This window comes from Tenrec ecaudatus, chromosome 2 (assembly GCF_050624435.1).
Source record: "Tenrec ecaudatus isolate mTenEca1 chromosome 2, mTenEca1.hap1, whole genome shotgun sequence".
NCBI lineage: Eukaryota > Metazoa > Chordata > Mammalia > Afrosoricida > Tenrecidae > Tenrec > Tenrec ecaudatus.
The window spans coordinates 161,495,262-161,520,343 of record NC_134531.1 but is presented as its reverse complement, the minus strand read 5'-3'; the positions used below and the strand labels follow the sequence as shown (position 1 = coordinate 161,520,343).

The 25,082-nt window shown below is 42.0% G+C and overlaps 1 protein-coding gene across 3 annotated transcripts in view; it reads left to right on the top strand.

Moving 5' to 3' along the window:
* NMUR2 (neuromedin U receptor 2) overlaps positions 1-25,082 on the top strand; it is a 189,593-nt gene that overhangs the window by 152,227 nt on the left and 12,284 nt on the right. Inside the window, exon 4 of one of the 3 annotated variants that reach the window (XM_075541857.1) lies at positions 23,558-23,784. The exons of the other annotated variants lie outside the window; for them this stretch is intronic. Coding sequence (XP_075397972.1) covers positions 23,558-23,676 — 119 coding nt within the window. The 3' untranslated portion in view covers positions 23,677-23,784. Of the gene's footprint in view, positions 1-23,557; positions 23,785-25,082 lie in introns of those variants that run through there. 3 annotated transcript variants of the gene reach the window in all.

The following is a 25,082-nucleotide window of genomic DNA, read 5'->3' as shown; positions in this document are numbered from 1 at the left end:
GAAGATGGCTTAACTTCATCTCATGTGCTTTGAACATGTTACCAGCAGAGACCAGTCCCTGGCAAAGGACATCATGCTTGACAAAGTGGGTAGAAAATAGGAAAACTCTCAAAAAGATGAATTAACACTGACTGCAACAATGGCTCAAATTGACAATTGTGAGCATGGCACAGGGCTAGGTAATGTTTTGTTTGATCATATATGTTAGAACTGACTAGAGGACACTCAACAACAGACCTAAATTTCAATCCGACATCCACATTAATTAGGTGTTCTTCTGTCAAGTCACTCTATCTTTCTGATCCTGTTACCAAAAAATGTAAAACAGGGTTAAACCTACCTTGAATCACTACTGACACAGTGGTTAGTTACTTAACTGCTAAATCAATAACTTGGAGACTTGAGTCCGCCCAGTGGCTCTGCAGAAGATAGAGTGCTTTGTTCCCGTGTGAATTACAGCCAAGAAAGCTCTGTGAGGCAGTTCTCTTTCATCATATGAGATTGTGGAGTCAAAAATAAACACGATGAAAATAACAATAACACAATAATAACAAACCTATCTTGAAAGGGGCAGAAGGGGGTGCAAAGGAGGATAGAATGAGGTGTGTCACTCACGTCTGCTATTGCATTCATGCTTGGCCGTCTGCCTGTCAGCTCAGGATGAAGGGTTACCTACTCTATAAGACATGAGAAGTAAGAAAGATGGTGAGGACTTATCTTCACCATGCAGAAAAACCTCTACTGAGATGTCAAATGAATTTAAGAAATGTTTGGTCAAATACTAGTTACATGCCTCTCTGTGGTCATTGTTTTATTTTATTGTTGTTTATCTCCTTAAAGACCTTCACTTCCCTAGTTATATTGGTGAAAATTATATTGCTAATATTATAACTTCCTGCAACATATGCTGTTTTAAAAGATGTTTAAGTGCCCTGGAGCTAATTCTGACACATTAACTCCATGGATGTCAGAAGGCAACATTGTCTGGCCCCACTCATTTCTTGTAATTGTTGGTGTGTTTGAGTCCATTGTTGCAGCCAGGTGTCAATCCACCTCATTCAGAGCCTTCCTGTCTTTCTCCGACTCTCCCTGTACTTTACCAAGTGTGATGACGCTCTTTGGGGAAGAAGGTTTCTCCAGGTAACATGTCTAAATTACATGCGGGAATGTCTTGCTGTCCTTCCTTGTTGCTGAGAAAAAGACAGGGGGAAAAAAAAAGGATTGACATCATAAGCGACTCAAACTGCTTTTGATGGTAAAGTCGCTAAAGTGAATTGAAGAAATTATGAAGACTTCAACAGAAGGCTTTAAAGAGAGGCCTGAGAAATCCAAGTGAGAGATTATGAAATGTTCAGAGACCTGGACTTAGAAAGCCAAAAGGAAGAACACATATTTATTAAAGCTGAAAGAACAGAATAAAAAAGCCAAGCTGCTAGTTGTAATATTGAACAATTTGATGGGAAACCACTAAATGACATAGTAGGCATCAAAAGAAGATAGTAGGAATACAGAGCCATTGTGCCAAAAAGCATTGGTCAACGTTCAATTATTGAAAGAGATAATATAGGATCAAGGACTTAAGGTATTGGAAGAAGAAGCCCAAACTCAAGCAAAAGCATTGATCTAAAACCACATCCCAGGAACTGAAAGAGCATCAAAGAAACATTTCTACAAATGATCACAATGCTGGAAGTACTCACTTGCTATTGCAAGAAATCTGGGAAACAGATACCTGGTCATTTGTCCAGAAGAGATCCATTTTTGTGTCCATTCCAAAAAAAGGTGATCTGACAGAAAGTAGAAATTATCAAATAGTATTATTAATATTTCATGAAAGCAAATGTTGCTAACAAATGTTTACAGAAGTACAAGGACACAGAGGTGCTTGATTTTTAAGCCAGATCCAGAAGAGGATGTGGAATGAGTGATATCATTGCTGCTTTCTGATGAATCTTGACTGAAAGCAAGTAATACTAGAAGACTGTTTTGTTGGTTATGCAGTCATTTAATATGTTATATATGAATCATAATGAACTATGGATAATACTGCAATGAATAGCAATCCTAGAACACTTAGTTGTACTGATGTGAAAACTGTAAAAAAAAAAAATTTTAACCCAAGAGTTATTTGAATAGAACAAGGGACACTACAATGATTTAAAACCAGGATAACTATGGATTACGGCTTCCTTCCACCACACTTATTTTATAAGGTGGAGATGAGGAATTATTTAACAAAACTATGTTCAAGGCCCATGCCAGGTTTGGAAATTTTCTACATGTGAGGCAGCCCTAGTGGCACTGTTGGATAAGCAAGGTCAGTGGTTCAAATACACAATCCACTCTAAAAAGATGAATTTTTCTGTTCCTGTCCAGAGTTACAGTCTTGGAAAAAAACAAAGGGCAGTTCTACTTCACCCTCCAGGGTCACTGTGAGTCATGATCAAGTATCAGTGCGTTTTTAGTTTTGGTACCACTCTAAGTACACTTTGTATCACTCAACGACAAAGTTTAATAAAACAAAAGGAGTATAGTTGTGGTCAACAGTCAAGGGGTACAGTAAGCCCATCACTGCTTTAACCAAAGACAAAGACCAGGTTGATTCAAGAAATTCTATGTTTATTCCTGCAAGTTCTGACAGAAGGAAGCTGTGGGGTTTCTACCTCCAAACTCTTTCAAGATTTAGTGAAAATCCAACAAATTATATACCCCTTATCAGGCATCTAAGACCCAGAACAAAATCACACCCAATGTGATTTGGGACCAGGGGGCATGGAGCGGTGACCCAGTGGCCATCTGTCGACAATTAGGCTTCCCCTTGCAGAGGGGTCACAAGGAAGAGATGAGCCAGTCAGGGTGCCGTATAGCACCGATGAAACTCACAACTTTCCTCTAGTTCTTTAATGCTACCTCAATTCTACCATACAAATAGTTGTAAACCAGAACATGCACACTACTACAGTTAAGAGCAGGGAATCCAGGATAGATAAACCTCTCAGGGATTTAAAAGAGAATAGAGATACCAGGAGGATAAGAGGAGGGTGGAGGAGAAAGGGGGAATCAATCACAAGGATTAACCTATAACTCCCCTCCTAGGGGGATGAACAATGGAAAAGTAGATGAGGGGTGATGGAGAACGATGCAATATATGAAAATAATAATCGGCAACTTATCAAGTGTTTGTGAGGGAGGGTGGGCAGAGGAGGAAGAGGGAAGAAATGGGGAGCTGATATCAAGGACTCAACTGGGAAGAAAATGATTTGAAAATACTGATGAGCAACAATCCTACTAAGTGAAGAAAAAAAGAAAGAAAAGAAAATGATGATGACAGCATATGTGCAAATGTGCTTGACACAATGGATGGATGGATGGATGGATGGATGGTGATAAGAGATCTAAGAGCCACCAATAAAAGTATTTAATAAAAAATTATATACCCCAATTTTTGTGGAAGGTTGGGGTTGAGGTGTCAGAATAATTAACAGGCTTTGCAACAAGTCTAGGAGATAAATAACAAGTCTTACAATGACCAGAGGACTTTCCAGCAATGGGACAAAAGGGAGCAAGGTTTGTAGGAGCAGTTTTACAATGGTCAGAGGACCTTAAAATAAGGAGGCAAAGGGAGCAAGGCTCACAGGAAATAGTCTATTATTTCCTCAAAGGATTATCAGATCATCAATTGATATATTCATTACTTTAGGGGCTGTCAGATCAATATCCAATAAGGTTTCAGCTCCCATGCTTATCTAAATGGCCCTGCCTCCCCTTTCCTGAATTTTAGCATCCTTGCTGATTAGGTAGAGGAATTTTTATTCCAAGGGAAGGGGCAGTTACAAGGTGCAGATCGTGGATCACTTTTAACAAACTAAATCTCAACAGACCAAATCCCAAACCATGTTCCATTTCCAGTATTTGTTTAACAGAAAGCTAACCCTTTCACCTCCTCTATTATAATCAGCCTTCCTTGATTTCAAACCTCAGCCATACTAACTGTCCCGGCTGGGGTTCTTCAGCTATCTAATAGAGATAATACTGTACTAGCTTTCACATTTTGGGAATCAATGGACATGAGCTACATAAACTATTTGTAAGGAACCCTATCTGGGTAAATATTGGAATTCTAACCTCAAGGTCAGTGGTCAAAGCCACCAGGATACTCCTCTAGAGAAGATTAGGCTGTCTGCTCCGATAGAGATTCACAACCCCAGGAACAGAATTTAAGGTGGCGCTGAGTCGGAAGGAATAGACGCAATAGCCGCGGGCTAGCTGAAGCATTAATTATAGTCACAATGCCTGGAGCACTCCGGAAATGTTCAATATTAGAATTACTAGTTTCAATAAGAAGCAAACGCATAGTTACATACAGAGATGAGATGAGTTCCATTGGACAGAAACTCTGAAAAATGGAAAGCCCATGAATTCGACAGCCAAAGAAGGGAAGGTCGTTCCAAAAGGAGTCAAAATCAAAAGCAAGTGCCAGAAAGCTTGGGTCATCACTGCCAGTGCACGGCGTGCAGGAGTTCTGAGCAGCTGACTGTGAGGGAGGAAAAGGGAGAAACGCAGAACCACCTGAAGATGGACCCTGTGGGACAAAGCGACCTTCTGCCTGTGTCCTGCGGGCAGACGCCATCACTGGGAAGGTTCTGAGCAAGGGAGTGTCCCCCTCAGCTCTTCCTTTAGAAAAAGATCCCTCTGTCAGTGCAAGCAGCATAAATGTAAGAGAGACAATTTGGGAAGCTGGGAGACCAATTAGAGAGCTGTTGGTATTGTCTCATGAGAAATTATAGGAAACTAAGTCAGTGGTAGCAGAAGTAAAGAAGAGAGGGGCACATTGTAAAACGATTTAAAGGCAAAATCCAAAGGAGGTACAGATTGATGGGATTCGTGGCTGAAAGAGGTCGACCTGCGGGTTTTTGGCTCGGAGTCTCAGTGGAGAGCGGCGCCCTTTTCTTTAATGGGAACTTTAGAGGAGCCATGTGAGGTGGAATCGGCTTACTGAGAGTGAGCTGTTTTTGTTTTATTGGGGATGGTGGCGGTACTAACAATTAACATGCTTGGCGCTAACTTGGATGTTCAAGTCCCCGCAGGGGTGGTTTGGAAAGAAAGTCTGGCAATCTACTTTAGACGTGGCAGTCAGATCGCATGGAGTATGTCTACTCTGACACTGGAGGAGGTCCTCTGAGGAGGGGATGCCACTAGACTTGCCAAGTGGTAAAAGTGGAAGAGAACTTTTCCAGGAAGGCAGATGAGCTTACTTTACATATCAATGCAGGGCATATCTCTGTTCAGGAACACTTGCCTCTCTGTCCATGTAGAGGATTCCCTGGGCTGAAGAAAGTGTATAGTCCATATTAGTAGTGAGAATAAACTTGGCTTCATTTACACCCGCGCAGAACAACTTTGAAGAGCCCTCTAGCTCCAGATCTCCCTGTGGAACCTGCCTCTCAGCTTAACTTCTTTTGCCCGGTCCTGCTTCCTCCTTTCCCTCCCTCTTCCCTTTCCCTTTCCATCCCTTTTACAGCCTGAGAGTACTCCCCAGTGAACTTCCTGTTTGCTATTCTCTTCTCAGAATCTACTTCCTGGGAAATACAAATTGGCAACATTAGCATGCTTCTTAACTTGATGATTATCTCCACTTATCAATTGAGAAGACTGAGGACTAGAAGTAAAATTGTACACAAAGGCTCCTGGGTTAATGATGAATCTCAATGAGAAGCCTGATATCTGGACTCCACTTGGCTGCCTTCTTTCTCCTCTTCAAAATAGCAAGCCACATTCTCAAGCCTGGCTAAATCTGAGTAGGCACAAATACCAATGACTGGGCCCTAATACTAACTAGAGATTCTGATTCAGTAGGTCTGGAATTGAGCCCACGTAGTCCTTAGGACCCTATTGACTGCAAGTGACAGAATCTACACTCAAATCAGCTGGTAGAGATTCTTTAGCACACACAGTCCCATTTTCTGTGGTTTATTTGTTTGTTTGGGAAGGATAAGGTGAAAAAGGATTCAAGATATTTCCAGATCATGTAGTGAGTTTGTGGCAGAGCTGATCCTGGTATCAATTTATTCAGGTTCTCAGTCTAGTATTTTTTTTTATTTTAACATGTACAAAAAAGTTTTCAGCATTGGCAATTGAAAATAATGCAAAAATGAAGATAAACCACTCTGAGATGAAGTAAATCAATGGAAAGATAGAATTTGATTTGTATAAATGTGATTAATATGTCATTTTCTCAACATGTACTTATTCCATAAATCAAGGGCAAGTCAGAACAATCACACCATGTCTAATGCTCATATAATTCAAAGGTAGCCACCATGACAAGTAATGATAAGGCAAATACATTTTTCTAAACCTTGAATGTAATAATAGGAAGTTTAGAATTTGTCAGGTAGACCCTAATTAAAGGATCAATTGCTTGGGGCTTTAAGAAGGATTATCAGAGGGGGATTATGGAGTGAGCACAGGCAAGTAGAAAGGTCCTTGACCAGAAAGTGGGAGACCTGGATTTTAGCCAACTCCACCACTTATTCTGATTTCCTGAGCAAGTCCATTTCTCTTTCTGGGCTCCAGTAGCCTTATCTCGAAGATGGAAAGTTTAAAGTAGAAATGCATTTCTTTAATTTAGGTATGCAACTACATAAACCAAACCAAATCCACTGCTGCCGAGTTGATGCCGACTCACAGTAACCAGACAGGACAAAGTAGAGCAGCCTCATGGTATTTCCAAGGCTGTGGATCTTTATAACAGCAGTCTGTCAGAGCTTTCTCCCTTGGAGTGACTTGGGGGTTCAAACTGCCTGCCTTTTGGGTAACAACCAAGGATTTAACCGCTGTGCCACCACCAAGGCTCCTTAAAACTATGTAACTCCAAACCACACCCACTGCCATCATGGCAGTTCTTCATAAAGACCCTATATAGAGTTGCCAAGACTAAAACAGTGTGTAAGCAGACAGCCTCATCTGTCTTTTGAAGAGTGGTTGGTAGGTTTGAACATTCATTTTTAAAGTTAGTACCCAGTACCTAACCCTCAGTGCTGTCACAACTTCTTAAAATTATATGCTCATAAAGACTGGTTAAAATATGTTCACCTGCTACACATGCACACACACACACAGACTGTATTGCTGAGGCCTGTGCTGTGTGAAACTATCATGTTGGGGACCCCTGGCCTAAACCACTTCTTGGTGTTTCCAATTCTCACTGTCCATGGCTCTGAGGAATAGGTAAAATTATGTGCCCTCAAATGTAAGAGAATATTTGAGATTCCCTATGGCTGTGCCTACTTCCCTATGTGTAGCCCAGGAAGTTCTGGATTTTAATAGACGTAAGTACCTTAATGTATGCATGCCCATGTGCACATGCACACATGGTTTCTAAAGTCCAATGTTGGAACTTCAGGTAGCTAGAGCAAAGGGTATGGGAATAAGCGTACCCTTTGCATCAGATTTCATCTATGTTTCTCATTCTATGGTCTAAGAAAAATCAAAGGCAGCATCAAAAGACAAAGCCACTGCGGTCACACATGTAACATATGTGACCCCACGGGTTATAGAGCAGAACTGCTCCATAGAGTGTCCATAGCTGTGATCTTAGCTGAAACAGAACCGCAGGCCTTTTTCATGTGATGCTGCTGGGCATGTTCAAACTCCTGATCTAAGTTAATACCTCCATGCAAACTACCCCATCCTTTTCGTACAGGCTCCTTTCATTCTTCTGCGTAAGCTCTGTCATTGATCAGCCCAGTCATTTCTTTCTCTCTAATCTATTTTCCTCTCTGTATAACTTTTTCCATTTTTATCTTCTCTCTCTGTTTTTCTTCTTCTCTTTTCTCTCTCAACTGTATTCAACATTGACGTGGCAATGTTTTCTTAATTACGCAATGCTTTCTCTGTCACAAACCCTGTGCTGGTCCTCCTCCACCCTCCCCTCTCTCTCTTTTAATGCCATGCCTTCACTTTTCTTAGTGAGTTCTGGTGCTGTAGTACATATATGTTGGGCTACTAATCGGGGCTCTCTGCTCCTGTAAAGAGTGTGTCTCAGAAAATCAGGGGTAGTTCTAACATGTTCCTCCAGGGATGCTATGGGTCTGAATTGACGTGAGGACTGTGAGCTTGGGTTTGAGCTTGGTTCACCTTTCTCAACCTTTTATTAGTCCATCTCTATCAAGCACACCCAGTACATCCCACCATCCACCCATTCAACATCTGTTCAGAACCCCACCTTAACCTCTGCTTCCTTCTTTTCCATCTCCCCTACTGGTCCCACTCTAGCCTGTCTGATGACCTTTCCTATCGCTGGCTGTTCAGGCACAAAACCTCTCAAAGAAACTAAAGCAAAGAGCAAGGGTGTTGAATCTAGCCAAACTGAAGACAAAGACCCCAGATTGCCCTGGAGTTTATGCGAGTCTCTGGAACCATGCAAAGGGCCACAGCGTCAGACTCCCAGCCCCAGCCTCCGATTTCAGGAGCGGAGGTGCCAGTGTGGGTGCTGGGAGCTGGTATCTCTATCATGGACAACAGAGCCATCATATCAGTTCCTTTTCGCAGGCAGTGTCAGGTGGTCGGCCTTTGGCACAGGCTCCAGACCCAGTGAGAGAGCTACACCCTGGATGTGTCCAAATTTTGCAGAGGCTGGAAAACAGGCACAGTCAAGACTTCAGTGGAGGAACCATGGGCTATGATAACTGAGAGTGCTGTCCTGTCAGTTTGCAAGTGCAAGAAATACGTAGACAGAAGAAGAAATGCTTTGTTTACCTCAAGTCACAGAGAAGTCAGTAACTAGGATGGACTTATGACCACTGATTTCCATGTTTTATCACTGCAGTGTTCCACCTTCCTTTCCATCTCCCTAAAAGCCCTGTTGGATGAAATAAGTGACAGGCACTTTCACTTTCTGCAAAGAGAAAGTCTAATAATGTTGTTCCATTTTCCTCAGATGCATTATATAATTATTTCAACAATAATGGGGGGGGGAAACACCTCAATGATTTATTATCTACTATGTTAACTACTTTCTTTATCAAATACTCTAAACATATTTTCTCATTTAAATATCATGGAAATCCTCTAAAGCAGATATTAATTGTATCACTGATTTACATATAAGGAAATGAGGCTGTAGAGGTTACCTAAGGGCATATAGTTCAGGATTGTTAGAACTCAACTAAGCAGTTCAAATGATTTCCCAACATGTCTCACATCTAGGATTTCAAAGGATAGAAACTCTATCAAGTGGACAGTCAGGTAATTGAGACCCTGCAGAGTCCAGGTTAGTGAAATGTCAATATCTTTGCTTTAGGCTTTGGACTAAAGGATTGCAACCTTTAGTCCAAAGCCTGGGCCTAGTGCCAACCCAGAAATTTACAATAGCATTGTTCATACCCAGGGTGGAGTAAGGGAAGAATTTGTTATTGATGCATGAGAGGCTTGCATGAATAGAAAGGCTATGTTATAGGCCAAGGATGGGTAAGGTTTAAGACTTGAAAAGAAGATGCTTAAAAGAAGGCCAGCAGAACAAGAATATGTGACCTTAGAGATATCAGCACCTGCATTTGCCAACCCTGTATTGCCAAACAGCCTTAAGGTCTGTTGGGTTCTAGGAGCCTTGTGTTGAGGGCAAACCAAGGGACCCTATCTTGAAGAATTGATGTTGGGCCCACCAGAGGATTTTTAAAAAAAATCAAAACTTGAGTTCCAGTCATGTTGAAACTAATTCTGTTGTTTCAAGCCTAAAACCCTTCAATGGCCTCATCAGTCACCACTACTCCCAGCCACAGGATTCAATCAAGATTTTCAGCAAGGTGTGCAGGGCCTAAATTCTATAACCTCTGACTTCACATTCTAATTTTTATTTCCATTCTTAAGCTATTTCTCCTGCTACACAGTTGCATCTGCTATCCATCTCTAACTTCTGCACCTGACTTACTACTCTTCAGCCTTTCAATTGCAGGTATCCCCTCTTGTAAGAAGCCTTCTGGAATTAATGCTTTCTCTCAAGATAAATTGGGTTTTCTGACCCACCCTTCCTTCCACTCCCCAGTGTATTATTGTGTTTACCCATTATATTATAATTTCCTACATATGTGCTTGCACCTGTCTATCCTACTAGTATGATTTTTTTTAGATCAAGGGAAGTTCCTTAACTATCTCCCCATATTTAGGACAGGGATCAACACATAAATAAAAATAAACTCACTGCCATCACACGAATTTTGATTCAAAAACATAAGGGTCATGATACAGTTGCTATGAGTTGGAATCAACTCGGTGGCACTGAGGGATCAGCATATACTGACTACTTATTAAGCACTTGCTAATCTAGCAAGTGAAGAAACAAATGGCTCTGCCATTATATGACCTTCAAAATTACCTGGGACTCAGTTGACCTATCCACAGTACAACATCTCCTGTCTTGCTTACCTCACAAGACTGCTGAGAGGATGAAATTAGATGCTATAAATGGAAAAGCTTTGAAAATGTTAAAGCTTGGCATGCATGTAAGGGATTCTTATCATCTTGTGCTTCCCTTGGGCAGCCTGAGTGACTGGACTATCTTCTACATCCTTGTCAGTCTTCAGAGGAAGTTTTCCTCAAAAAAGAAACCAGTTCAAGTTTGTGCCCGATAAATGATGATAAAGCACACACCAATATTCCTCCTCCTCATCGTCCTATTTTCATGAAAACAGACTTCCCCAGAGGAAGAGAGAAAGAGTTGAACATGACAAGCATTTTCTACATATTAAGATTTCTGCACACTACACAGCGCTGCAATTCCTGGTGCAGAAGGAAGAGGTCCAGGAGAGGCAAGAAGGATGATGAAAGATTCCATCAATGCAAGTTACAGGCAGGCCTCCAATGAGATCGCTGCTGTTTTCAAGGGGCATTTTAGATTTCTGTTGCACCTGAGTCATTCTGCATCTGGTGCCTGGGGACCAGGACTTGGGTCTCAGCTCAGGCTCTAACTTGCTGTGCAACACCGGGAAAGTTACCTTACCTTTCTGAGTCTGCACACCTCCATTCACGAACCAACCAACCAACCAACCAACCAACCAACCAACCAACCAACCAACCAACCAACAAACGAAAACCAAACTCACTGCCATAAAGCCTATTCTGACTCATTCATGAACAGGTGATAATTATGATATCCTAACCAAAGTTTAGCTATGCTCCCTGCTGGCCTCAATGAGGTGTTTTGCACAACTCAATTCCATTTCAGCTCTACAGAATAGCAAAGCTCTTGATTCGCTCGGCCATTTGCCCACAGTCACAGAGCTAATGAGTGGTATCATTTTTGTCGTTGTTTGATAAAATCAAGTGAATTTTCACTCTTAGTCGCCCCAAGCAATAAAGTAGAGCTATCCAATAGGGTTTTCATGGCTGTAACCTTCACGGATGCCGATCACCATGTTTTTGCTGTGCACAAATGTACTTGCCTCTAAGACATTCAGCCTCCCCACCCCCATTTCGCCGCCACTCTATTCTCTGGAAATTATATAATGGATGTTTGGGGGAAAGAATTAAAATTCTGCATGAACAGGAGGTATTATTATAAAATCTAATTTATCCCTAGTGATGCATTAGCCTTTAGGAGAAAGTAATGAAGCTTTATAAAAAATATTCTAAAACAGGAGAAGAGCAAGAGAGAGAAGGCAGTAGGTAAAATGTTTTTGTTTTAATCGTTCTCTTTTGCAAGATAGATGGTCTAACTTTATGAAAACAGAGGTAGGGACACTAACTGCATACATAATTTCGCTCAGATATATGGTAGACACAAATACAGGTAAAAGAAATATTCCTTTAAAGGGCCCAGACTGTCCAATGGGCCACTTTCCTTGGACCTGTCACTTAGTATAGTGATTAGATTCAGAAACTTAGAAATAAAACAGACAAAGATTTGATTCTCCTTGCTTGGTGTCTACAGCCTCAGGTTATCTATTTTTGCTCAGGCAATGGGTTCTACAGGTAACATCTCTGCTTATGATTAGTATGTGGTGCACGTGCCTGAAGCCAGTCTGATGATGAATGTCCATGCAGGCACCAGATGGTCTAAGCCATAGTCAAGTTCATTAGACTGTCGACCCAGGAGGAGATAGACAGGACTCTGTCTACACTCCTAGGCCCCAGTCCAAATTCTGCCGTGTCTCACTAACTAACTATCTGAAGTTAGCTTCTCTAGTGAAGCAAAACCAGCAAGCTTATATATGTATATAGAAAAAAGTTTTATCAAGAAAATAGCTCACATAGTTGTAGAGGCAGGCAAATTCCAAGTTCATGAGTCATATGTTAGCCTGGAAGTTGCTTCTGACTTGTAGCTGTAGGAACTGATGAACCCAAAATCAGCAGACAGACAGCAGGCTGCTAGCTTCTGAGGCAATTTAATCCAAGGTCAGCATGTAAACGGCAGCCTTCTGATGCTCCCCTTTCCCCCTGCCCCCGAGATTAGTAAGTCAGACAGTGGGCTTCTGGCTGCAAAGGAAATTTATCCAAAGTTGGCAGGTAAGATGGTAGGCTGCTGACTACGCTCAGGATGCAGTATTGGCAGGCAACAATGGCAAATTTCTGGCTAAAGTTCAGAGAACCAGAGATCAGATGACTAGCCATATGCAGAATCCAGATTCAGCAAAAACAGCGAGCAAGCATTTGCACTGTGTCTATGTATATTGAAAGTAGGCCACATGCCCAAAGAAATTTTCTTTCAAGTGATCAGGTGCTCAAAGAAGTTCTCGTCATTGAAATGATTACATTATATTAGAGCCCATCATAAGAAATCACTGCATCTAAACTAACAACCACTGTGAATCGTAGTCCCGCCACATTGACACAGAATCTTAACTATCGGATTTGCCTTCCTTAATAGTTTTTCTCATCTACCAACCAAACTACAAACCAACAAAAAATGACATCACTAAGACAGATTCGGGGATTGACATGAAATTCACTGATTTGCCAACCATGGCAAACATCAGGGTTTACCCAAACGTGTCTGAAACATTCTCTATGCAAACCCTGTCCCCATCCCAATGTTGCTGCAAAGTAAATGTTCAACCCAACTAGAGTTCAATCTTCATTACTTCCTCCAGGAAACTCTCTAAATAAAGCATCCTTACCGGAGACCCATGCATTAGTCTCCATACTGCTTTCATCATCTAAAATAGTTTGTGATGATTTGATGGATGTGCCTTTTTTTGTTTTGTTTTTTGCTGGGTACAGTGTACTTTATTGATGGTGCATGACAAGGCCGGGATCTCTAAGCCCCTCTCCTTCCTTCAGGGGGTTAGGATGGAATATTCTCAGTGTGTTGGGGGATCCAGTTGGGGGATGGAGTTGAGAGGCCCCAGCAGCCGAGGGCCTCTCTTCCTCTAGTGCAGTTGCTGGGACTGATGGTCCAGGGGAGCTATTACTCCTTGGAGGCCGTGTGGACCATGGGGTCCACCACCCTGTTGTTGTAGCCAAATTCATTATCATACCAGGAAATGAGCTCGACAAAGTGGCCGTTGGAGGCAATGGCAGTCCCAGCATCAAAGATGGAAGAGTGGGGGTCACTGTTGAAGTCACAGGAGACCACCTGGTCCTCAGTGTAGCCCAGGATGCCCTTTAGAGGATCGTCAGCTGCCCGCTTCACCACCTTCTTGGTGTCATTGTACTTGGCAGCTTTCTCCAGATAGCAGGAGAGATTCACAAGGGACATATTGGGCGTGAGGACACAGAAGGCCATGCCAGTGAGTTTCCCATTCATCTCTGGGATAACTGGGATAACTTTGCCCACAGCCTTAGCAGTGCCGGTAGGTGCAGGGATGATGTTCTGGGCAGCTCCATGGCTGTCACTCCAGAGTTTCTCAGAGGGGCCGTCCACGGTCTTCTGGGTGGCAGTGACGGCATGGACTGTGGTCATGAGTCTTTCCACGATGCCAAAATTGTCCTGGATGACCTTGGCCAGGGGGGCTAAGCAGCTGGTGGTGCAGGAGGCATTGCTGACCATCTTGAGGGAGTTGTCGGACTTCTTGTGGTTCACGCCCATCACAAACATGGGGCATCGGCAGAAGGGGAAGAGATGATCACCCTTTGGCACCACCCTTCACGTGAACCCCAACGTGCTCTAGGGGTGTGAAGACACTAGTGGACTCCGAAGCATACTCAGCATCAGCCTCACCCTACTTGATGTTGGCGGGATCTGGATCCTGGAAAATGCAGATGACCTTCCCAATGATGATAAGCTTCCCATTCTCAGCTTTGAGGGTGCCCTTGAACTTGCCGTGGGTGGAATCATACTGGAACATGTAGACCAGGTCGTTCAGATCAATGAAGGGGTCTTCAATGGCAACAATCTCTACTTTGCCAGAGTGGAAAACAGCCCTGGTGAAAAGGCACCCAATGCAGCCGAATCTGTTCACTTCGACCTGACCTTCACCATCGTGTCGATGATGCAGCTGGGACTGCACGGAAATGGGAAGAGGCGGCTGCCAGTCACGCAAGGAGAAGCAGAGAGCCTAATGTGCCTTTCTTAAGGAGATCTTAAACTTCACACAAGTGAGGATTATGTCAATTTTTCTTACTAGCATATTCCTAGCACAAGTGCAGCTCTTCTAGATTTTAGGTGCTGAAGAGACATTTGATGATCAAATAAACAAATGGATACATGACAGAAATGAAGGAGAAAAGCACGGAGGGAGGAGAGAGAACATAAGCCAACTAGCCAGGCAGTGCATCACAGAGTCGCATGCAAACTCTCCCTGCACCTTCTGTATGTACTTTCTCTGCTCCCGGGGTGACAGATAATACAAGAGAGTGAAGAAAAAATACCAGGTATGAATTTCAAGTAATGACATTTCAGAAAACCGAGAAACCCTCTTTGACCCCATCTCAATCTAAATGAGATCTGGGGCTATTCTCTCTGTCAGAACTGCAATTTTTCTTCCCAGTGTTGGTTACAATTTATTAGGTAGGTTATTTTACGTCTGCCTATTGTCTGCCTTGGCTGACCACTATATCCCCAGATCCTAGTACAGACCCAGCATTTGGTGGGTACTGAATTAATGTCATCATCTTTCTAGTGCCATGGAGAACACAGAAGAAATAGACACAAGTTCTAGCCTGAAGCAGCCTTCTCTTGAGAAGCTATCAATTCACTGAGCAATACAAAAAAGTTAATGAATATGAAATGTCTTGTAAAATGCACTGTGAATAGTTAGTTATAGGTTCCTTCACTATAAACTGAAATGGACTGAATGGAAGGAGATTCGTTTTGGTCACTATGAATATAATAATAATAATATGCTTCAGCTTCTGGTAGCTAGAAATTTATGGGTTAGTAACCCAAATTTATAGGGTAGTTTTCAGGACTGATTCTCTTCTTAAAAATGATTCGTTCATTCAGTAAGTATTTGCCAAGAACCTACTATATGCCATGTAAGATGTTAGTATGCAGGATAGATTAGATTCCAGCTCTCTTGGAGCTGGAACCTTTCAGAAGTGACAGTTATGACCTTCTTCTTCCTCATTTTCAGCACCTGAGTTGCCCCGAAGCCCAGGAGCTCCACTTAAATACTGCAGGATCCTTATTACAGACTCATAAAAAGAGAGGGGAGGGGTAATTGTGTTAAAAAGTTTGTCGTCTTCCAGGCATCTGGAAACTGCTCCTGGGTGTTGGCAGTCATACATGAACCTAACCATGCAGCATGTGAATTATACGGCAGTTACACGCCATCATTCTCCCTGTGGTCCAGTCAACATGCCCTCATGCCACATGCCTTTGAATTTTCCTGTGCTGCCTCTTTTGCTGGGTTTTCATGTTCTCTGACAGCATCTTCATTTTCCATTTCTGAGCAAATTAAGCACCCCAGCTACAAAACGAGAAGACCCCAGGGAGACCCAAGAAGAGAGCCGCAGCCAAAGCCACCATCTGCCTCAGTCACTCATTTGGGAAGAAATTCACAGAGCAATTGGGAAAAGGGAAAGGTGCATTGACTTCCAGGGAGGATGTACAGATGAAAACTTAATTCTAAAGATCTCTTCCAATCAAATTGGGCTTGAGGAAGCTTAATCCAGAGATGGGAATTTTAAGGGTAACCCAATAACTACCATTACCTGCTCTTTTAATGCCTACAACCCATCATTCATTGACGATTTTCATTACAAAGATATCATGATACCTTAGGGAGAAGTATGAGTTGAGCTTCTGCCCGCAGTCAACCTGAGCTTTCACTTAAGAGTAAGAATGGAGGAGGAGAATCATAGGAGCCACGGCATCTGTATGGCCGATGAGAGCAGCTGTCCCTTAGAGCGAGAGAAAAGTACAGGTCAAGGTTGTAAAGTACTTCTAACCTCTCCTAAAAGGGTGCAAGTGAGAGGAAGACTGTCAAGAAGCCACAGGGAGTCACAATTTATTGCCTGCGATGTCTCCTATGGGTTTAGCTAGGTAAATAACTGTTCTCCGAGCCTGAGTTTCCCCATCTTATGCAGGAGTGAATTGGATGCCACAGGATGACCACCTGATATCCTCGGCAGACCTGCCTGCATTTCATTGTAATTTTGAAGCCACTGCCTTTGTTCCCCAAGAGGGAACGAGCCAAGCAGCTGATAATGTGCTGTGGGCCTGGTGATTTACTATGAGGCTGGCTGGATACCCAATGGGACCTTTGAAATAAGCTGCCCTTCCACAATCTTGAGTATCAGCAATGTTAGCCTCTCGGGAGAAGTTTGTTTCTTCCTTGCCCTTTCGGTCACTGAACAAGGTTAATGACTCCTGCTACTTCCCTTAGCTGCACAAGAGCACCATCTCAGGACACAGGGGCATATTCGTAGCAAGGGATGGCTAGCAGCATGATGCAGTATCCATGGGATTCAGTTCATTCCACAAATTCCTTCTGAGCTCCTCCTCTGTGATCGTTCTATGCATTCCTCTTGTCTTTCCTAAATCCAGTTTTCACCTAGTCGCTTTCTGCCGGGAATACCTTTTCCTACTTGACTGTCATGGTGCCTTGGGGCACAGGCACACACGTTTAGCCCTGTGCTGCTAACCAAGACTGGCAATGCAAACATGTGCAGTGGTTCTGTGGGAGACAGAGCTGGCAACGACTCCAGAAAAGATTGTAGCCAAGGAAACCCTGTGTGGTAGTTCTACTCTGTCATGTGAGTTAGATATGAGTTGATACAGACTCCTTGGCCCCTAACAATAAAGTCTCTCTTACTGCTCATAATCCCCTGATCCAGTCTTCCTTGTGAGGTCTCCCTGATATGTCCACCCACACTCACTGTCCCTCCCCAAGCTCAGCTCGAGGACATGACCAGACCTGCACTTCCCATCTGACCCTGCTTTTTATTTTTTAATTTTGGGGTTCAGGGGTTGCTTTTATTTTGGTAAATGTCTGTTTGCCTTTTTTTCAATGATATAATTTATGTTTATTCAGTTGTACAACCACGAACATTACTCATTTCCAAAGTTTTCCATCACTCTTATCCGATGACTACTGCCTAAGCAAAGGCCTTTGTCTTTCCTGATAGCTGCTAATAAATGTTGGTCTCTAGACACTTGCCTATTCTGGATGTTTTGGTAAATCTATTGTCTATATTGGCTCACCACTATATCCCCAAATCCTTTTACAGGACCCAACATTCACTGGGAGCTGAATAAATGATATAATCCTTCTAGTGCTATGGGGAACACAGAAGAAATGGATACAACTTATAGTCTTAAGCAGCCTTCTCTTGAGAAGCCATCAATCCACTGAGCAGCACAACAAATGGACAGTGAGATCAGATAGCGTTTTCCCCTTTGTGACTGACTTGTTTCACTCAGCTTGATGTTTTCAAGAGTCACCCATTTTGTAGCATGTCTCAAGACATCATTTTTCTTTGTAGTTGAGTATGCACGAACCACATCTTATTTCTCCATTCATCTGTTCACGGACATCCCTGTTCCATTTTTAATTAGTGCTTGGTACAGTTCTCTCTTATCTAAGGCTTGCCAATTCACTGAGCCAAGGCATAGTAGTAGCTCCACAGTTGTAGTACATTTTCCATAACCCAACCAGCACTCTATGCCCTCATGGTGCTCAAATCTGTGTTCTCAGGTGGATAGAGATGAGACAAATAAATCTGCAAGGCAATTTTGCTGACCCAATGGCCACTGTCAGTTAAGACCATTGAGTGAAGTTTTACTATACACCAGTGTCAACACTCTCTCCCCGTATAATCTCATCCTGTTTTCTGGCTTTAAACACCAATCTAGACCAACAAATCACAAAATTCATATTTTCACCTTGATTTCTAGTTGGCATCCCTTAGATGTACAATATCCTCCTCAAGAACAATATGCTCATAGCAGAATTCTTTATTTTCTTTTACTTCCAAATATGTTTATATATATTTTTTCTGGCTCAGTAAATCATAATCCCACGCTGTTAGTTACTGAAGTTTTACTTTCTTGATTTCTTACCTTTCTTCAACCCTTGAAAGTCCTACCAGTTCCTTCCGGAATCTGTCCACTCTTCTCCATCTCCATGGCAAAGATCCCACTGTAGGTGAAAATCATCTGTGATCTTGACAATCATAGTACTCTACCAACTGATCTTCTGCTCCTGTTTTAAGAGCCAAAGTGATATTTAAAAAAAATTTAAACCAAATAATGAGTACAAGAAAGACGAAAAAGTTCTAAAATTGATTGTGGTGATGATTACACAGTTTTTAACACGATTAAACTATTGAATTGCATGATTGGTGAATTATATGCCAACAAAAATTTTAAAAGATCTTTTCAATTGAAAAAAAAAGTAAACCACATTATATTACTAAACTTCCTAAAAGCCCCCAGTGGATTCCAAACACAGTTACAATAGAATTAAGCCCTAACCATGAACTTTAACACCTGCTTATTTGCTCTATTAGCTCAATCTCCTGGCCTCAGCATTCTCTCAGTTCTAGCCAATCTGCTCACCAAGCTCTCCAAGTTTATTCCTCCTTGCCTCCTTGCCATTTCTTCCACCTGGACCACTCTTCCCCTATATCATGATATGACTCTCTTCTCTTTATCACGAGTAGATCTGCTTAAATGCCACCTTCTACCCTGAGTTACATAATCTAAAATGCCAACTCCCATAAACATTCTTATTATATCACCCAGTTTTAATTTTGTGTAGCACTTACCACAATCTGAAATAATCATTTTCCTTTATTTACTTGTTTGTGGTCTGTCTCTCCAATAAGATAGCAAATTGTATGAGACCATATAAATCCTCTGTTTTTGTTTGTTTGTTTCATATTTCTAGCCCTGTGGTCTAAAACAGTACCTGGCACATATTATGTTACATCAATGCCATGAGTCACTCAGCTGGAGAGAAGAAGTGGCAGGTTCATAGGGGAGGATTCTAGCAGTGCAGTAGACAGCTCCTTGGCCTTGAATGACAGCTCGTGGTTGGAAGCAAAGCCTGCTGGGCACGGATCTTTCATCATTTATAGGGACAGACCATGTCCCCACTTCTGGAGTCAACAGCAAAACATTCATTTACTGAGTGGTTACTATTTGTCAGATGGGAACATCATGCATATGATGCTTCATGTGAGCCTTTTTATGTGTATTGCCTACTTCAATCTCATGTCTCTCTAAGGTGGGCTTTATTATCAATCCCACTCTTCACCTGGACAACAGAGACTTTGAAAGTACAGTGAACTTGGCCAAGGTCACAGCTGGTGGTGGGTGAAGAGACAAATCCTTATCTTAGAGCACCCCTAAAAGAAATATTTAATGTAATAAATATATGTTCCCATATTTGACTCTGTTTGAAGAACGTGAGCTCAGAGAAAACGAAGGGACTGGTCCAAGGTCAGGCATCCAGTATGAGATTGAGCTGGGGATAAACATAGGTTGGTCTAGCCTGAAAGTCACATATTTCCAATGCAGTTCATTGTCTCAGAGGCCCCATCTTTCCCTGGGCACTGGGACAGCTAAAGCCTCAGTAAGAGCATAGAATTCATTATTATTTTGGTGATTATTTACTGTAGAAAGCAATGAAGGACCAGGAATTGTGCTTAAATCATCTTATTTAATATGCATAACATTTTAGGTATCTGTAATGATTGTTTTCATTATTGTTTGCCCCTATAGAGATAAGGTTATTTGGTCATGGCCTGATAGTAATAAATTACAGGACTCAAATTTAAGGTTAGGTTTTTCTTTCTTTAAATTTTTAAAAAAGTTTTGTTAGGTTTTTCTGACTCCCAGTCTCATGAGTTTAGCCACCTCACTCTATTCAACAATCTATTCATCCTAGGATGCTTGCCTGCCTGAATAGCCTGTCTCCATCTCTGGTCATCTAGGTCCCACATCCTGGCCTAGGATAATCATGCTTAGATAAGGGGAGAATAAAAGAAAACAACCCTAATTGAGCCATAATCTTTATGAGAAACAGCAGAAGCAAATTCCTTACATAATTGTTATATAAATCATTTCAGCTATGAGTAATGATACCAGGACAAGCAATTTATTTTAAATAGTAGAGACTTTTAAGGACCAGTTTAGTGATATGTAAATCCTCTCTGGAAATGGAATGGTCTACTCTGGGTATAAACGAGTTCCCTGGTCCTGGAGGTATTCAAATAAAGTGGCTGGGAACATGGCAGGGGTGTTAAAAAGTTAAGGGGTTAGACAGAAGTTGGACTGAATGCATTCAAAGGAGCACTCAGCACACTGATTCCAACTCTCCAATAACAATATAAAAAGTGATGCTTAAGAGATTGATATTGCAGATGCTATCGCTATTGGTGATGGTGATTAAAATGAAGTCCAATATTTTTTGCACTCTATTTTGTTCCATTCATAGCGCTTATGAGTGCATAGTTGCTTTTCATCAATTATCTCAGCTACTAATTCTCTAAAAGATGCCTAAAAGGTAGATATTAATATCAGCTGCCCTATTTAGCAAAAGAGGAATCAAAGGCATTGAGCCTAAATATTTGTTCAAAGTCACACAGGCATTTCAGTCCAGCTCTATATAGCCTCTCTTCACTAAAATTCCATTTGGCAATTTTTTTGGGTTCAGCTATAAAATGTGGGTGTTCGTCTTTGACACTCAGTAGGTAGAAAGGGAAAGGTAGTTCTAGCAGGCAGCTTAAATCTAGGGTAGGCTGGCTACTCATGCATAAATGTATCTACAAATGGCATTCAAATTGGGATGAACTAAAGCACTCTATGACAATTTAGAAAATCTGAATTCAGGTGTGGGCCCTCTGCTTCTTTGCTGTATGACTTCAGTGCATTGCTCTCTCATAGCAAATGGAAAGAGAGCAACCAGGCAATCTCTGAAATCACTTCCAGAAGTGTTCAGGTATTCAGAGCATCTCAGGGCTGTCTATCCATCTTTATTTAGACGTGAATAGGAGCCACAGTACCTCCTTATGTGGATTTCAGCAAAGTGCAAATTCAGATAGCCCCAAGCACTCCTCTAACCAACAGCGGTCTTAAGCTATTGGTCAAAATGGAAGCAGAGCTTCCAAAGGAAAGAGGCCAGAAAATCAAGAGAACATTTCTTTCATCTCACGAAGCCCCCAAGAGTAAAAGAGAAAATATGGCTTCTAAAATTGTTTGTCCATTATTTAATGCCACCCGTTCCTAATCAGAATTAGAGGCTGCACACTGATACACTGAGGGGAGAGGGTGTGCAGAAAATCCCATAACATTCTGCAACGAAATCTGCACACTTCATCCTTCTCTCAGGCCCCACAAGAGGGCCTTGCACCCTTGAAGACTGCCGGGAGCGATGAGGGATGTGTTCTAAATCAGAATTATGTCCATGCTTTTTTTTCCAGGTGCCAATAAATTTTTATTAAAAGAAAAATAAAACTATCTTTCAGAAGAAGTCACTGTGCCAGCATTCTGAATAAGTGTCTGGAAGTCTTGATTTCCCACGAGGGTTCAAATCACGGACCTGCCAGAGGACTCTTTGAACCCCACTTGCTTCTCCTTCAGGGAGCACAGGGGAAAGCAACCAGCAGTGGACGCTCTTGTCTCTTCTGGCCATGTGGCCTTGGCAGCTTGCTTCAATCTCTCAACTCTTCGGGGGGAATTTCACTGGTAATGCAGACAAGGCCGTTTCAAGTGAAGCTACTTAAACAAATGCCCAAGTTTTATACTAAATGGTAGAAAAAGAACAACCGAGACCTAACATTTTTGAAAAAAAAAAACTGTTAAAATGAGTTATTTCTACCTTCTTTGTATTTAAAAGCCTCCATACAAACCCTAAGAAGCCACTACAATATTGTAGTAGGATTTTTTTAACACGCTTTCTCCTTCGCAATCGCTCACACACACACAGGAACAGGAAGGAGAGTAACAAGCAGAAAAGCCCAATGTTACGAGCAGGATTCAAATTCTTTTCTTTGTGCTCCACTTTCACTGATGGTCATTAGCGAATCCATGTTTTCAAGACTATTTAAGCATAACAAATCTTCTCAAAGGGCCCTCCTAAGTCCTCTGATTAAGCGTTTTCTTTGAAAGAGCATATCACTTTTAATTCCCTGATTCGCTCTTCATCAATTGGTAATTGCAGAAAGGCAGACGCGTCCTTATTTGTCAGTCTGATTTGTCTGCGTCTAACTCAAGCACTTTTCCAACAGAATTCAATCAAGAGCTTGATGAAATCATCATCTTTGCTATGATTGGTCATTCTACTTTACAGCTACTCCGACTCACTTCTTGCCCTGTATGGGATTGACAATGTCTACTAGTTATTAGCAGACTAATGAGCAAACATGCTGATATAAAGGGTGAGAAAGGTTAGGTGGGGAAGGATGCTTGAAGGAAGCTATTTTTTATAAGTGGTGAATATTTTCAGGTGAGACCATTTTTGCTTCTCTGTGAAACCTCAGAATTATAGGACCTTGTGTGATCCTCCCCCTTCACATGACCTCATTCTTCTCTTTCAGGACTTTTCCCAAATGATACTTTCCCACTGAAGGCGTTTGTGGCTATCTTATTTTAAATCAGGGGCCAACCCCAAACATACAGCAACTGCATCTGCCCTTTCTCTGCTTTGGTTTCTTTCTAGCACTTACCAATATTTAACATATGATATGTCCCAGGAGTGTTGTATGCTTTATTCAGAGCGTATCACTAGTACCTCATACTGTGTGGAGTAACCCATTGCTGTCAAGTGAGTTCTGACACATGGCAACCTATGTGTAAGAGTTTAAAAATATGTAAATTAGCAATGAATGAACGGCTGTTCGATTGAGAGGTACCCAAGGTATTTTAAAGACCAGAACATTCAGCTGATAGGAGCAACCTAATGGGTTTTACATCACATGCTCAGGGAGACACTGAGATTTATCCCATGACGACTCTGTGAGTGCCAGTATGCACTCTCTGTGAAGATAAATAACATACTTGATGATTACTGAGTTAGTTTATTGTGCAAACCTGGTCGATAAACACATGTGAGGTTAATTGAAGGGCAGAGCGATAAATGGCTCCCCGAGCCTCACCTTTGTAGTTCTCAGGTCTCTTGCTTTCTGATGGTCGGACCAGGGTACAGCTGCCTTAACCAGTTCTCTGTTTTAGCTGGTAATGCTCACTTCCTACCAGACTCGCCTGAGGAGAAGCCACATGGACCTACCCCAATGCAGCCCTGGGTGCTGGAGCAGCCATGTGGAGACCCCTGCCAGCACCGAGATGCTTAGACATTCACTGATTCGACTTTCCTCCTGCAGTCAGCATCATAGTGTGTGTTTTGTGAGATGGAGGAGGACTTTGTGGATTGGTGTCAGACATATGGGTTAATATTGGACTTGTGGGCTTGGGAAGCGCTGGGTTGGGAAGTTTTCTTGATGTGCACTTAACCTTTATATAAAATTCTCTCTTATACAGGAGTTTCTGCAGATTTGTTTCTCTAAAGTACCCATGCTAACACAATTACTTTCTGCTATTGGGCATCATGAATTCCCATCCCCTACCCCTTCATTACTACAAAAACACCCTCCAAATTGAAATAGACTTTGTGAATTAAGCACTGGGTTTTTAATTGAAGAGTTGAAAGTTTGAGCACCACTCTGGGGTGGGTGGCGGGGAAGGATGTGGCAGTCAGCTTCTGCACATATTACAGCCTTGGAAACCATATGGGCCAGTTCTTCTCTGTTCTTCAGAATGACCACTCAGAATCAACTCTGTGACAGAGAGGTTTATCATCACACACGCATAACAGGCATGCACACATACATGCACACACCTCAAATAAAAGCCAACATGGTTCCCCTTATCTTAACAGCTCAACTCACATTTTTGTGGTTAGCAAGCATTTTAAAGATCTCAGTTAAGATATTTCTACTCCACTGTTTTAGCTGCCAGCTAATTGCTAATTGCCAACCTAGACGTCAAATAATCTGGCATACTTGGGATTCAGAATTTTAGGTTGCAAGCAGCTTTAGAAACAGTCTGATGCAAACAAATCATTTTACAGACAGAAAAACTGAGGCTTAAAAGATTAAGCATTTGTTCCCAAATCACAGAGCTAAAATCATACAATAAAAACTCCATAGGCTTAGCATTTATAAAACAAAAGACAAGTGAAAGATTTTCGGATGTTACAAAAAAAGTACAAGCACAAATACAAAAAGATGACTAGAGAAACAAAAAGAAAGCTGTGGGCCAGTCGCTGGCAAGGACACTCACACTGCACCAGTGGTCTAATTAATGAAATGAAACCACCAAGGTCAGGTTTCTGGCAGGCATCGTTACAGACTCTGACTCTAATCCTCATTACTGGCTGGGCTTAGATATCATCATACTGGTGAAGCTATCAGAATATACCGTAAGTGTTAACTGATACTGAGCCCTCCACATGATTTCCTCAGAAAATTTAAGATGTGGCTTTCCTGAAAACAGAATCTCATTTCTCTGGCCTGCGGTGATCCTTTCCTCAGACAAAACGTTTCCTCCCTCGTGGCTCACTAAGAAAGCTGTTTCTTGTGACCACCACAGTCAGATGGCACCCGAGACAGCACTTTCAACTGAGAAGTCCCTATTCTCCCTGAAATGCTTTGCTGGAAAATTCCAGCAGCACTTTCCTGTTGATGCTCTACAGGAAATA